The 12,094-nt window shown below is 50.6% G+C and overlaps 1 protein-coding gene across 2 annotated transcripts in view; it reads left to right on the forward strand.

The window, feature by feature from the left end:
• LOC116941495 (potassium voltage-gated channel subfamily KQT member 4-like) overlaps nt 1-12,094 on the forward strand; it is a 234,567-nt gene that overhangs the window by 125,375 nt on the left and 97,098 nt on the right. Inside the window, exon 2 of one of the 2 annotated variants that reach the window (XM_076066672.1) lies at nt 9,853-9,928. In XM_076066672.1, the coding sequence (XP_075922787.1) occupies nt 9,853-9,928 (76 nt within the window). Of the gene's footprint in view, nt 1-9,852; nt 9,944-12,094 lie in introns of both variants that reach the window. The other variant, XM_076066671.1, reaches the window with a different exon arrangement.

Here is a 12,094-nt window from a genome sequence, read left to right on the forward strand (position 1 = left end):
AACCGGCTTAGTGGTGAGACCTTTGATCGCTGGGCCATTAATCTGCAGAAGAAATGCAATCTCTTGCGCCCGTGTGTCCTGAGAGTGCAATATACTTTTGCGGTGATATATTTGTTCCCGTTTGCGTAAAAAAAAACACACACACCAAATTAAAAATAAATCATACACAAGCTGTTGTGTTGGTAATTAAACAAGGCAGCGATCCAGCTTTGGCATGGGAACACAGACACCGTTTGTGCTATCCAAAATAACACCAGAAACCCTCCATTGGTTAGTCATTCATCTTGCTGCACAAATATTTACGGAATGAGCTTCCGTGATAATCAGCTGTGACTAATTCTCCCTCTAATAATCAGCTGTGTTGATGAATTATAATAAAGAAATTAACAACAACAATACAATTTTTTTTATTTAAATCAATGGCTTGGAATGCCACCAGCTGGAAAATTTGTGAGCCGGGTTTCAGGGGCCACGCGCTACCAGTGTTTGGAGGAGTGGGCTCCGCCAGATGGATGTATTGGTGGTGGCTACACTCCCCGTGGCGGCCTGTAACCCAGCACTGTGGAGGCAGCGGCGAGGTTTGGTGGATCGCCGCACAAATGTTGTGGAAGTCCCTTGACGTGGCCGTCGAGGAGGAGGCCGTACCTTCGCTCACCAGAATGTGGAACGGTAAAAGTATCACCTGTACGGGATAGAGTGTTTCCCCCTCGCACGGGTGGGTATTCACCGAGTGCTGCGTTTTCCTCCCACGTCTAAACACTCACTGATTGGCTGATAACACCTTCATATATAGAGAACCGCAGAGCTTGGGGGGAGGGATTTTGTGCCAGCTCACCGCCTGGCTGCTTGCCTCTTGGTTGAGTGTCGCTCTTTCTCTCTCTTCGATAGTGATTGGATTACGAGTCGAACTAATTGATTGTTACTCATGGTTATTCCATATTGCTGCTGTCTCTCTTCAGTGTGGAATCACGTTACAATACTTAACCATCGCAGGGCAAAAGTTTACCATGAATGTACTGCACTCGTAGATGACAGCACCTCATCCGGGTGGCTCGGCGGTGGAGCGAGCGGTTCGCAATCGGAACGTCGCGAGTTCAACTGCTGGTTGTGGGTTGACCTCGGCCTATCATCCCTCCGGAGTCGCTAAAATAGTTCCAATTAGTATGGAAGTCAACGGTGGTGATTCCGCGGAGAGACTCGCCCCTGTCATAGAAACGTGGATTGTTGTTTTAGTTTAACATGTAGGCTTTTGTGACCAATATCCATCACAGAGGGTTTTTTTTCTGGGTTAGATCGAGTAAATATGAATATGTCGTTAAACCCGCCACCACCCGGCACAGCCAATTAGTAAGGTTTGTCACGTAAACAAAACATGCCAATTTGTTACTAGTACAGCACGTCGGTGTATTGGAGAATAAATTCACGACATTTACAATCTGAGTACAAGGTTTCGCCACTAATTACAACGAGCATCATCAGGCGACAGCCAGATTTGTTTACGTGACAGATTTCTTAATACGTGACACTTTACTAATTTGCTGTGTCGGGTGGTGCCGGGCTTTAAGACATTTATATCCATGTGATCTAACAACAACAAAACCTTGTAGGAATAGGTTTTACCCTTTTAACTGGCACAAAAACTGACACCTTTATTCAAGGCATCATGTTTGCAATAACCACAACACAAGCAGTCAAAATGCAAACAAAAAAGACAACTCTGATAATAATATGCACTGTCCTTGAATTTGATTGGTCCACACCTGAGACAGCTTTTCTTAGAGCCTAGTCTCCATTGGTGTTGGACCAGAAGACGCCAAAAGGCGTACAACTCAAAAACAGCGCACTATCAGAGTATTGAGGGCTCGGGGTGAGCATTTACATTGTGAGACCTCCTTTGCCAGTAACAAGATATAGGAAGTTAAAAGGGTAAAACCTATTCCTATCTCTTGTTACTGGCAAAGGAGGTCTCATAATGTAAATGCTCACCCCGAGCCCTCAATACTCTGATAGTGTGCTGTTTTTGAGTTGTATGCCTTTTGGCGTCTTCTGGTACAACACCAATGGAGACTAGGCTCTAAGAAAAGCTGTCTCGGGTGTGGACCAATCAAATTCAAGGACAGTGCATATTATTGTCAGAGTTGTCTTTTTTGTTTGCATTTTGACTGCTTGTGTTGTGGTTATTGCAAACATGATGCCTTGAATAAAGGTGTCAGTTTTTGTGCCAGTTAAAAGTGTAAAACCTATTCCTATATCTTGTTACTGGCAAAGGAGGTCTCATAAAACAAAACCTTGATTATGGATTTTTTTTTTATTAACCACTGGCTGCTCAGGGCTGTCGACAGCAGAAGAGCCACTCCCTAAATTTCCATTCACCAGACCTATAAACTAAACTACGATTTAAACTTTTATTTTATTTCACCGGGTTAAAGCCCACTGAACTATATAGCTGTTATTCAGAAGCGACTTGACCACAAATTATAGCCCAAAGAAGTGGTTTAAGGTGCGGAAGTTTAAGAAAGTCAAATACTCCAAACGCGTGATGTTAATTCTAAATGTGGAGGGAAAAACCAGAGGATTCAGATACAAATCCACACCACCATTGAGAGAACATGCAACTCCAAATATACAGCAGGTATCGTCATAGTAGGGATCAAACCCAAGACCTCCTGTATACCAGGCGAGGTAGTTACTATCTCGCCACTCTGACCTTCTGTTAGCCCACAGAACTGATGTTACGTTCCTGTGCTGCTCCCGTGATGCGTGCTCGCTGATTCACTGCCATGGATTCACGAACCAGAATCAACAGGTCGGATCATATAATCCGACCAAATCACGAGGATGTTTGGCGTTCTGGGCATTGTTTACAGCGCGAGCGCTGTCACAGAGTTGCGGTGTTTCAAACCCTCATTCTGCAGGAGTTTCACTCGCGGTGGCGTGCGCTCCGTGTTTCCCCAAGTGAGTCATTTGTGCTGTAATTTAACAAATTTGGCTAATTCAGGCCGCGTCTCGGGCGCACGCGGCCAGCTGCTGATAGATAATTTGTGCGACCGGCATCGCGGGACCATTAACATCCGCTGTGAGGCGCGTGTCTATGGCTGACCCCCCACCACCCCAGTGTCAACCACAGAGCGGTTGGGAATCCCGGGCCGTGAACCGGATCACGACGATGCGTGGCGTGGGATGGCGCGTGCGAGTAGGGGGCAAACAGCTGGTGGGTGCATCGGCCAGTCATTTCAGTCGGTCGAGTCATGGCACCACCTGGGTCTGTCCCGTGACCTCCTGCCAGCAGCGAGCCTTCGACGCTTCACGTGACAGCCTCAAATTTTCTCCCCACTGGGCACAGGCGCCGTGGTGACGTCACCATCAATTAGTGGCGGAGGGCGGGTGTTGTTATTGTCGTTGTGAGACTCAACGACGCCCCACCCCGATGCACGTGTAGTGAGTTCAACTGAGTCGCAGACGTTATTCTTTAGAGGCAACGCATTCATTTAACAACAACACGTTAACACGAAGGGGTAACTGGCCCTTTACAAGATACAGCCTAGGGTCGGACCCTCACTCGGGTCCCCGACCACGTGTTGATGCCTCGTAGGACGTAGAGCTTCCAGCTTGTAGACGTAGAGCTTCCAGCTTGTCGAATGCAGCGACCCCAGTCCCTTTCAGGGACCCACCTTATATCCTCCCGGGTTGGGGCCGCTCCGCCCTCGGCCCCGCCGGCCTTCTCGAGCGTTCCAGGTCCCTCTCGATCCCCCTCCAGAGCTCTCTCTGGACACGTGATCACCCTCCACCCCCCCACTTGGGGCCTTCTCTGTGGACACTCCAGATCACGTGCCTACGGGGTCCCCCATGTCACTACACACGCAAGCGACGCCGGGATGTTCCGTTCACCCTCGTGAATAGAGGGAGTAAGAAGGAAGGCGACGGACGGAATGAGACGGTAAAACCGAGACCGATGGACAAGGCCCGCGACAGAATATAAGCCAAAGGACAGAAGCCATGCCACAACCCGTCTCCCGGTGAGACCGATTGCGGCATCGCAGTTCATCATCCAGCAGTAGGCGAATCATGCCTTTTGACAATGATGATGGTGCCTCAGAGCTCTGAACACTACAATAACGCGAGTCCCCTAAATGACCCAATTAACTTTCTTACATTGCAACATATTTTCTCTCTCTGCCGCTGCATCTTGCTAGATTTCCCGTGGCTTTCCGTAATGGAAATGGTTTCATCTTCTTGGAAGTCGTCGGAGTGCATTACAATTTCATAAACCGTGCACTTATTCAGCTTGAGCGGGGATGGGGGGGGGAGAGGGTGGGGTGGGGAGCGCCTGCCTTCAGGAGAGGGCTATGAGCGAAGATTCCCGTCGCTGCTCGCCGTCCATGGAGCATGACGGTGGCGGCGTCGTGCGTTTGTGGAGCCCTTTCCCGTCCGCTCTCTCTCTCTGTGTCCGATCAGCGGGGCCAACCACTGAATGAGAAATATCAGGAAGAAGGAAGGCGTTGTTCCGTTCGGCAGAGCGCTCCGCGTGGAAGTCGCCTGCTGAGATCGTGAACGTCACCTCGGCCTGGTGAAAAAAAGGACGGGGTTTTATACCCTCTCCCGACAACAACAAAAACACGGGAGGTGTTACGATGTTCAAACACCAAATAGAGGCACCTATTGCGAGGCTTCCTCAACGTCTGCATTAACCACACGTGCTTGTGGAAAAAGATGCACGCATTGTTTGATGAGGTACACATTGTCCTCTAATAAATTATAAAAATATATACATATACATTTGTATTTTATTAGGTAAGGCCCACTGAGCTATGTTGCTCTTTTTCAGAAGCGACCTGGCCACAAATTATAGCTTAACGAAGCGGCTTATCACGTGGAAATGTATACCAGCCAAACACTCTAATGCATCCATGATAGAGGCTTTTGGGTTAGATAGCGTAAATATATCAATTTGTCATACTCTTTGTTTTTTTCGGTAAAGTCACGTAGGTAGAAAAATAATAGATCACGACGTTTCGATCGCAACACAAGCAACCGTCATCAGGTGGGACAACCACATACATTTGTCGTTAAAACCCGCCACCACCCGACACAGCCAACTAGTAAGGTGTTGTCACGTAAACAGAACGTGGCCAATTCGTCACTAGTACAGCACACCGGTGTGTTGGAGAGCCAAGCTACAACATTTACAACCTGAGCACGACGTTTCGCCAGTAATTACAACTAACTTCACCAGGCGACAGTCAGATTTGTAGAGAAGTCTTTCTGTTTCGTTCCTTATATAGAGGCGTAGATGTGTTGACCACGATTCTGCGCTCTTGCACGATGCGGGGGGGGGGGGGATTACTGAGGCAACGTACATTACGCACATGCGCATTATGCGAGCCCTTTGAACTTATCCTTCCTGTCTATTGTGTTTATTCAAATATCCCTACCAACGGCATGAGGCCCCGGGCTGCAGCCACTCGTGGTGAGGCCGGGTTTCTTGGGCGCTGTGAGCCGCACGGTCTCGCCGTGATGCGCAAACACATTTTTCTGGAGAGAATTCCGCGACCATCGAATACGCAACCAGTGGGTTTTCACTTCGATTGAACCGGCCCGCTTCCGATTGTACGATAATCACGTGGGCACAAAACATAAAAAGGCTTCCCCCTAATAACGAACGTGGTTTTATTTTCATCCCGGAGTCGCTGCGATTGACAAGTGATGACCTCATCCCCCTCACCGCCCGATTTTCCCGCACCTCAGATGAGCACGGTTGGGTACGTACGGTGCGAAAGAAGTTCAACATACAGACAATCATAGGGACGTTTTCCGCTTTACGATTTTTTACGATGCCATACGATTTCCAATGTCAACGGTACGATGCAAATCGCGACATGAATTCCTCTAAATATTGCAAACGGGTTTAGTATTTTTTATCGTCCTATGTTTTGTACTTTGCTGTGCTTCAAATGCGAATTAAATATTGCGGAACAAAGTATCCGATCTTTCGAGCTGGGAGCTTCTGCAGCAACTGAATGGCAACGGACGCTCGAAGCATGTGGAGCGAAACGTCGGACATCATGCCAAACATCGCGCGGCTCGACCCGACATCACGGCCGAGAGGGAAAAAGCGCAGCCGCGAAAACCCGCGCGCTCAAAATCTCGAACTATCCTGCCCGCTGTCTTTATGCCATTTCCTTTGGTTTCATTTCGCCGGCCTTGCTGCAACTCGCGCCTCTCTTGAAAAGGAGGCCAACTTTCATCAAACGACTGAATGACGTCGCATCAGCTTACCATTTGATTAGCGCCGACTCGGAGCACGTGCGTGCGCGCGTGCACCTGTGCTTTTGTTTGGCGAGCTCGCGTGAGTGGTTATGCCGCCAGCGCGTGTTTATGGGTGCCTAATTGCGCGAGCGTGTGCGTGCGCGCGCGCGCAATCAGCGAAATATTTCGAGGAGAGAGGGAGGCGGACGGTATACCACGGCTTGCCAAGCGTTGTCCCACGGCCTAGAACCGACGATGGCGCAGCGCCACATGGCTCGTCGGGCAAAACGCTCGTCGCAACGAGAGAGCACGGCGCTGCGCTCCGGCGTTTACCAGCGATCGAAACGTCCCTCTCGCTCCTCCTCCGGCGGCAACGGCCTCCCGCGTTCCGCTCGCGGCCGCGCCCGGCGTCGCATCGCGCGCGCGGAGTCGTGACCGAAGCTGTCCCGGTAAAAAGGTAAAGGCGCAGCTCCTGCAATTTCTCGTTCACGCCACTGCTGCCAGAAGGAGCTCCACCGCTGCGATCTCTACGAGGATATTTGGTCTTCCCTTCAAGCGTTGACCGGACGCGTTGGCAGGTGTAAGCCGACCCACACTCTACCCCACCTGCCGATCGAATTTCCGATAGGCTAACTGCGGTGTACCCATTGTTGACTGCTTGGTGGACAGAGGCAGGAGGAGTTTAGCGACATCATTTGAGCTGCCACGCCAGGAGATGGAACCGAATCGGAGACCTCTGGATTGCAAGTCCGGTCGGTGGGCTGATCGTTACACCCGGCGGCGCCACCCTCCTCTTTTGGGCCTCACCTAAGTCAACTCAGCCGAACACGAGTAACTGGTTCCACCTGTCAAAAGGTGGCTGGGTGTCGTTCTGACCACACGGCATAGATTAGCAGCAGCTGGATGCTTAGTCCAATCGTCATCTCGCAGGTCCCATAGCTGGAACCTGTCGTCTCATGTATTCTCACGTAGCCGGTTCCATCCTGTCTCACAGTTGCCTCTATTCAAACGGCCCCTATGGCAGGGGTGAGTCCATCACTGTTGACTTCCCCACAAACCCATTGTATTGACCCTGATGGGGGGGGGGGGGGGGGGGGATGCATGGCAAGCCAATCCACAGCCAGAATTTCAACTCATAACCTTTCCGATCGCGAGAGCCGCTCGCTCCGAACTCGGGTCAGGGATTTCACGGCGCAGTTCGCAAACCACCGCGCCTCCGCTCCCCCCGCGTATTGTTCTTACCACCGCAGTGACCGACGCAGCGGAGCAATTGGGAGGAAGAGTGGCCCGGTGGGATAGTCGCGTTCCGCTTGCGGGGCGAACGTCGAGAGATAATTAAAGTGCACGGAAAGGAAACGGTGTGCAGTGTGCCGGGGCTGTTGCTGGCTCACTCGCTCGCTCACGGGGCCCGCTTGAGAGCTGCCCTGTGATTTGTCGCCAGTGGCCGCCGTGTGGACGGTGCCCTCTCGGCACTCTCCGCTGAACACGCGATCCGGGCTCCCCCGCGCGCGCGCTTGGCTCTTGCACGCCGACTGCCTCGTCATAGCGGGTGGCGAGATGTCAACTCCCTCGCCCGGTATACACGGGGTCGTGGGTTCGATCCCGACCATGACGCCAGTATATTTGGAGTTTGCGTGTCTCTCTCTCTATCCTTGGTCGCGGGGGGTCCTCCACCTTTTCCCTCCACATTTAGAATCGCCATCACACGTTTAGAGTATTTGGATGTTATACATTTCCACGTGATAAGCCACTTCGTTGAGCTGTCATTTGTCGCGAGGTCGCTTCTGAAAAAAGTTATACAACTCAGTGGACCTTACCTGGTAAAAGAAAAAGTTTTATTTAGTTTTCGATTTAAAGCTTTCGTGACTGCAGGGATTCATCTTCTTGGTTCTTTCGGTAAAGTCACGTAGAAGGGAAATAATAAAATAGTAAAAATAAAACAATAAAATAAAATTCTCACGACGTTTCGGCCACAACACAAGTAGCCCTCCTCAGGTGAATTAACAGAACTGTCTTAGCAGTGTTCATTGGAGCGCTGTCTTTCCGACAGTTCTGTTTCTTCACCTGAGGAGGGCTACTTGTGTTGTGGCCGAAACGTCGTGAGAATTTTATTTTATGATGTTTTATTTTTTATTATTGTATTATTTCCCTTCTACGTGACTTTACCGAAATAACCAATACGATTTTATTTAGTTTTTAAAAGTTTAGTTTAAAAAGTTTAGTGTGCGTGTGTGTAGTGGTGCACGGCGGTTGTGTTGTCGTGTGTGTGTGTATTTGATTCCTACTCACGACCAACACCAGTGACGATTATCAGAACCGGTCTGGGCCTCCCCTCGGTCGACTCAGTCTCAAATTGAGTACCTGGTGCGGTGTGTAGTAAACATCGCCACTGGGGAGACATTCATTTTTATTTTTACCACCAATCCTGACAATCCATGAAAATCGCGGTTCCGCACCTCGCCCGCCCCCCTCCCCCGCGTTTCACAAGCGCGCGTCTCTCTGCGGCGAGCTTATCTGTGCAAAATTGAGCAGTGACACGTGCGCGGAATTGGTTGTTCGACCTTCGACCTTGGAAAAAATGCTGTCCTGTGTGAGGAACCGTGGAGTCGGCCAACTACGACATAAAATACAAATTAGCCGCCTGTGTCCACGGCCACTGCAATTTGAACTCATTCGGTGACAGTCACTCAATTTGGAATCAAAGCGTGCGCGTGTGTATGCGTGTGGAGTCAAAAGCGTGTGTGTACATGTGGAGATAAAAGCCTGTGTGAGTGTGTGGAGTCAAAACGTGTGTGTGTGTGCGTGTGGAGTCAAAAGCGTGTGTTCACATGTGGAGGTAAAAGCGTGTGCGTGTGAAGTCAAAGGCATGTGTGTGTGCATGTGGAGTCAAATGCGTGTGTGTGTGCGTGTGGAGTCAAAGGCATGTGTGTGTGCGTGTGGAGTCAAAGGCGTGTGTGTGTGTATGTGGAGTCAAATGCGTGTGTGTGTGTGCGTGTGGAGTCAAAGGCGTGTATGTGTGCGTGTGGAGTCAAAGGCGTGTGTGTGTGCGTGTGGAGTCAAAGGCGTGTGTGTGTGCGTGTGGAGTCAAATGCGTGTGTGTGTGTGCGTGTGGAGTCAAATGCGTGTGTGTGTGCGTGTGGAGTCAAAGGCGTGTGTGTGCGTGTGGAGTCAAAGGCGTGTGTGTGTGCGTGTGGAGTCAAAGGCGTGTGTTTGTGCATGTGGAGGTAAAGGCGTGTGTGTGTGTGGAGTCAAAAGCGTGTATGCGTGTGGAGTCAAAGGCGTGTGTGTGTATGCGTGTGGAGTCAAAGGCGTGTGTGTGTGTGGAGCCCCAGTGACCCGCATCCACACTAGCCATGCGCAGCGTCAGTGGGCTAGTCACATAGCAGCCTGTCCTGAAAGTCCTACTCTTTAAAAGCTGACTCAGCCTCAACAGAGTAGCCGGTGCAACGTCGAGACATCCCCACTCGGACAAAAAAAGGTGGCCCAGCTCGCCTCGTTGTGCCACAGTTGCGGTCTTAAGTCGGTGCTCGCAAACAGCACTCGCCCCAAAACGTCTGTTAAGGCTACACGGGGGATCTTTGTCTTTGTCGTTGTGTGCCTGTGCAGGTTCGTGATGGTGTTCGCCTGCTTGGTGCTCTCCGTGTTCTCCACCATCCCCGACTTTCAGATCCTGGCCAACCAGGTGCTGCTCATCCTGGTAACGTGAGAGAGATACAGAGACGCTGAGCTGCTGCAGCGAGGGAGAGAGAGCGCGAGTGACCGCGAGAGAGAGAGATGCGGAGAGAAACAGGGAGAGGCTTTCACCTTGAAAACCCATTCCATTGCTCACAGACGCATCACGGATCCATATTGTTACTGTGCAAATATTATATTCTTGGTTCTTTCGGTAAAGTCACGTAGAAGTGAAACAATAAAATAATAAAAATATGAAACAGCAATATTTTTTTTTAATTATTATTGTATTGTTTCCCTTCTACGTGACTTTACCGAAAGCACCAAGAATACGAATCCCTGCAGTCACGAAAACATTAAATCAAATTCGTGCAAATATTGTTTAGTTAAAAAATGTACGAAACATACGAGAGAGATAGAGCGATAGTGACAGAGCAAGAGGGCGAGAGAGAGAGAGAGATGCAGGAAGTAGAGATAGCTAATAGAGAGCGAGAGAGAGTCGTACAAAGAAAGGAGAGATGGAGGGAGAAAGAGAGAGCGCGTTAGCTATTAGCTGCAAATCTCAGAAACTGAATTATTGACGTGAAGATGTCTCTTGATTATTTGTGGGTGGATCATCTCGAAAGCAGATTCAGCATGCTCTGGTCTTCTCCGTATGGCTGGAGAAGCAGTCATAGTTTGACGTTGAGGTTCGCAATCCATTCAGCGGCTTCAGCGTATGGTGTTCCCCACTCGTTGACGCTGCCACTTTTCCCCACTGCTCCCACTCGAGACTCGTGAGAGAAGCACGAAATAGTGACGACACAGTCTGCACCGTCACCCCTCCCTCCACCCTCCCACCCCGGTCTACGGAGCTTAACGGTGGATGACGCGTTTCGTGTCGCCTAACTTTTACAATGTTCACCATTGTCCATTGATTTCGATTCACATGGGCCACACCCCTCCACTAGCCCAGGCAAATCGAGAGATGGCCGTAGTTCTGCGAGATGATTTCGGGGAGAGGGGTCATAATGGCTATGACAGTCTCTTTGAGTCAGCATTTGCAGACATGGTGGGTTCTAATCCAAGACTGCGGCCACCCCACGAATAGGTCAAGGTCCAGAGGGGAGTGATGCGTACAGTTGCCCAGCCGCCAGTGACTCAAGTGATGTGATCGTGGCCAAGGGCGATTATGCCGCCCCGCGCCTCCTCGTCAGCGCCTTCTCCCCTCCGCCAGATTCCACCGCTTGCTGCCGAGACGCGCAGCCACCTCCGAGACTCTGACCCCCCCCCCCCACAGCCTCCCGCCAGTATCCGCTCTTAGGCCTCCCCCTCGTCTGCGCGACCACCCCCCCCTCCCCCCATGCACAAAGAGAGATCCGGCTTTTTGAAGTTGACTGCAGCCATATTCAGATGGAAGTTACAGAGCCACCGACGGCTCACGCGATCCTGTGACCCCTCGGCCCGTGACAGATGACGCCAACGGAAGGAGATCTTCAAAAAGCCCCTTTGACCCAACACGAGAGCCTGCTGTGTTTTTGTAATGTGTGACTGGATGTGTAGCATATGTGTGTACAGCATGTGGCTGCGTGTCTGCATAATGCATGATTGTGTGTGTGTGTATATATATAATGTGGGAAGCGGTCGTGTAGCGGTTAGCGTGCTGCGCTAGGAACCCAGTGACCCGAGTTCAAATCTCGCTCATGGCTAACACCAATGATGATTATCTGAACTGGTCCTGGGCCTCGCCTAGGTCGATTCAGCCTCAAATGACTATTTGGTGCGGTGTGTGAAATGATCGCCACTAGGGAGACAAAGGCGGCCGAGCGTGGTGTTGGCCACCTACGCCCTCGTGTGCTGTTCTGGTCTTCATTTGTGCTCGCTAACAGCACTTGCCGCAACAGTCTGTTAAGGCTATATGGGTGGTCTTTGTCTTTATATAGCGTGTCTGTGCGTGCATAGCATTGGCCAATGTACGTATTCTTTTTCTTCATCGATATCGCCGTCCACTGGTAATTATCTATTGTTCAATCGCTGCTCTAAGAGGGATTGTGGCTGACGTTGTTGAGAAGCCACCCCTCACCTACCCCTACCTTCCCCACCGACCTCGACCACTGCTGCCCCCCTTCCTTGCCTCCACAACCCCCACAATCACCTAAAATAGTCCAACACCGTGCCTTTGGGGCCGACCATAAAT

Source organism: Petromyzon marinus, chromosome 12 (assembly GCF_048934315.1).
Source record: "Petromyzon marinus isolate PM22_M1 ecotype Great Lakes invasive population chromosome 12, UKy_Petmar_22M1.pri1.0, whole genome shotgun sequence".
Taxonomy (NCBI): Eukaryota; Metazoa; Chordata; class Hyperoartia; order Petromyzontiformes; family Petromyzontidae; genus Petromyzon; species Petromyzon marinus.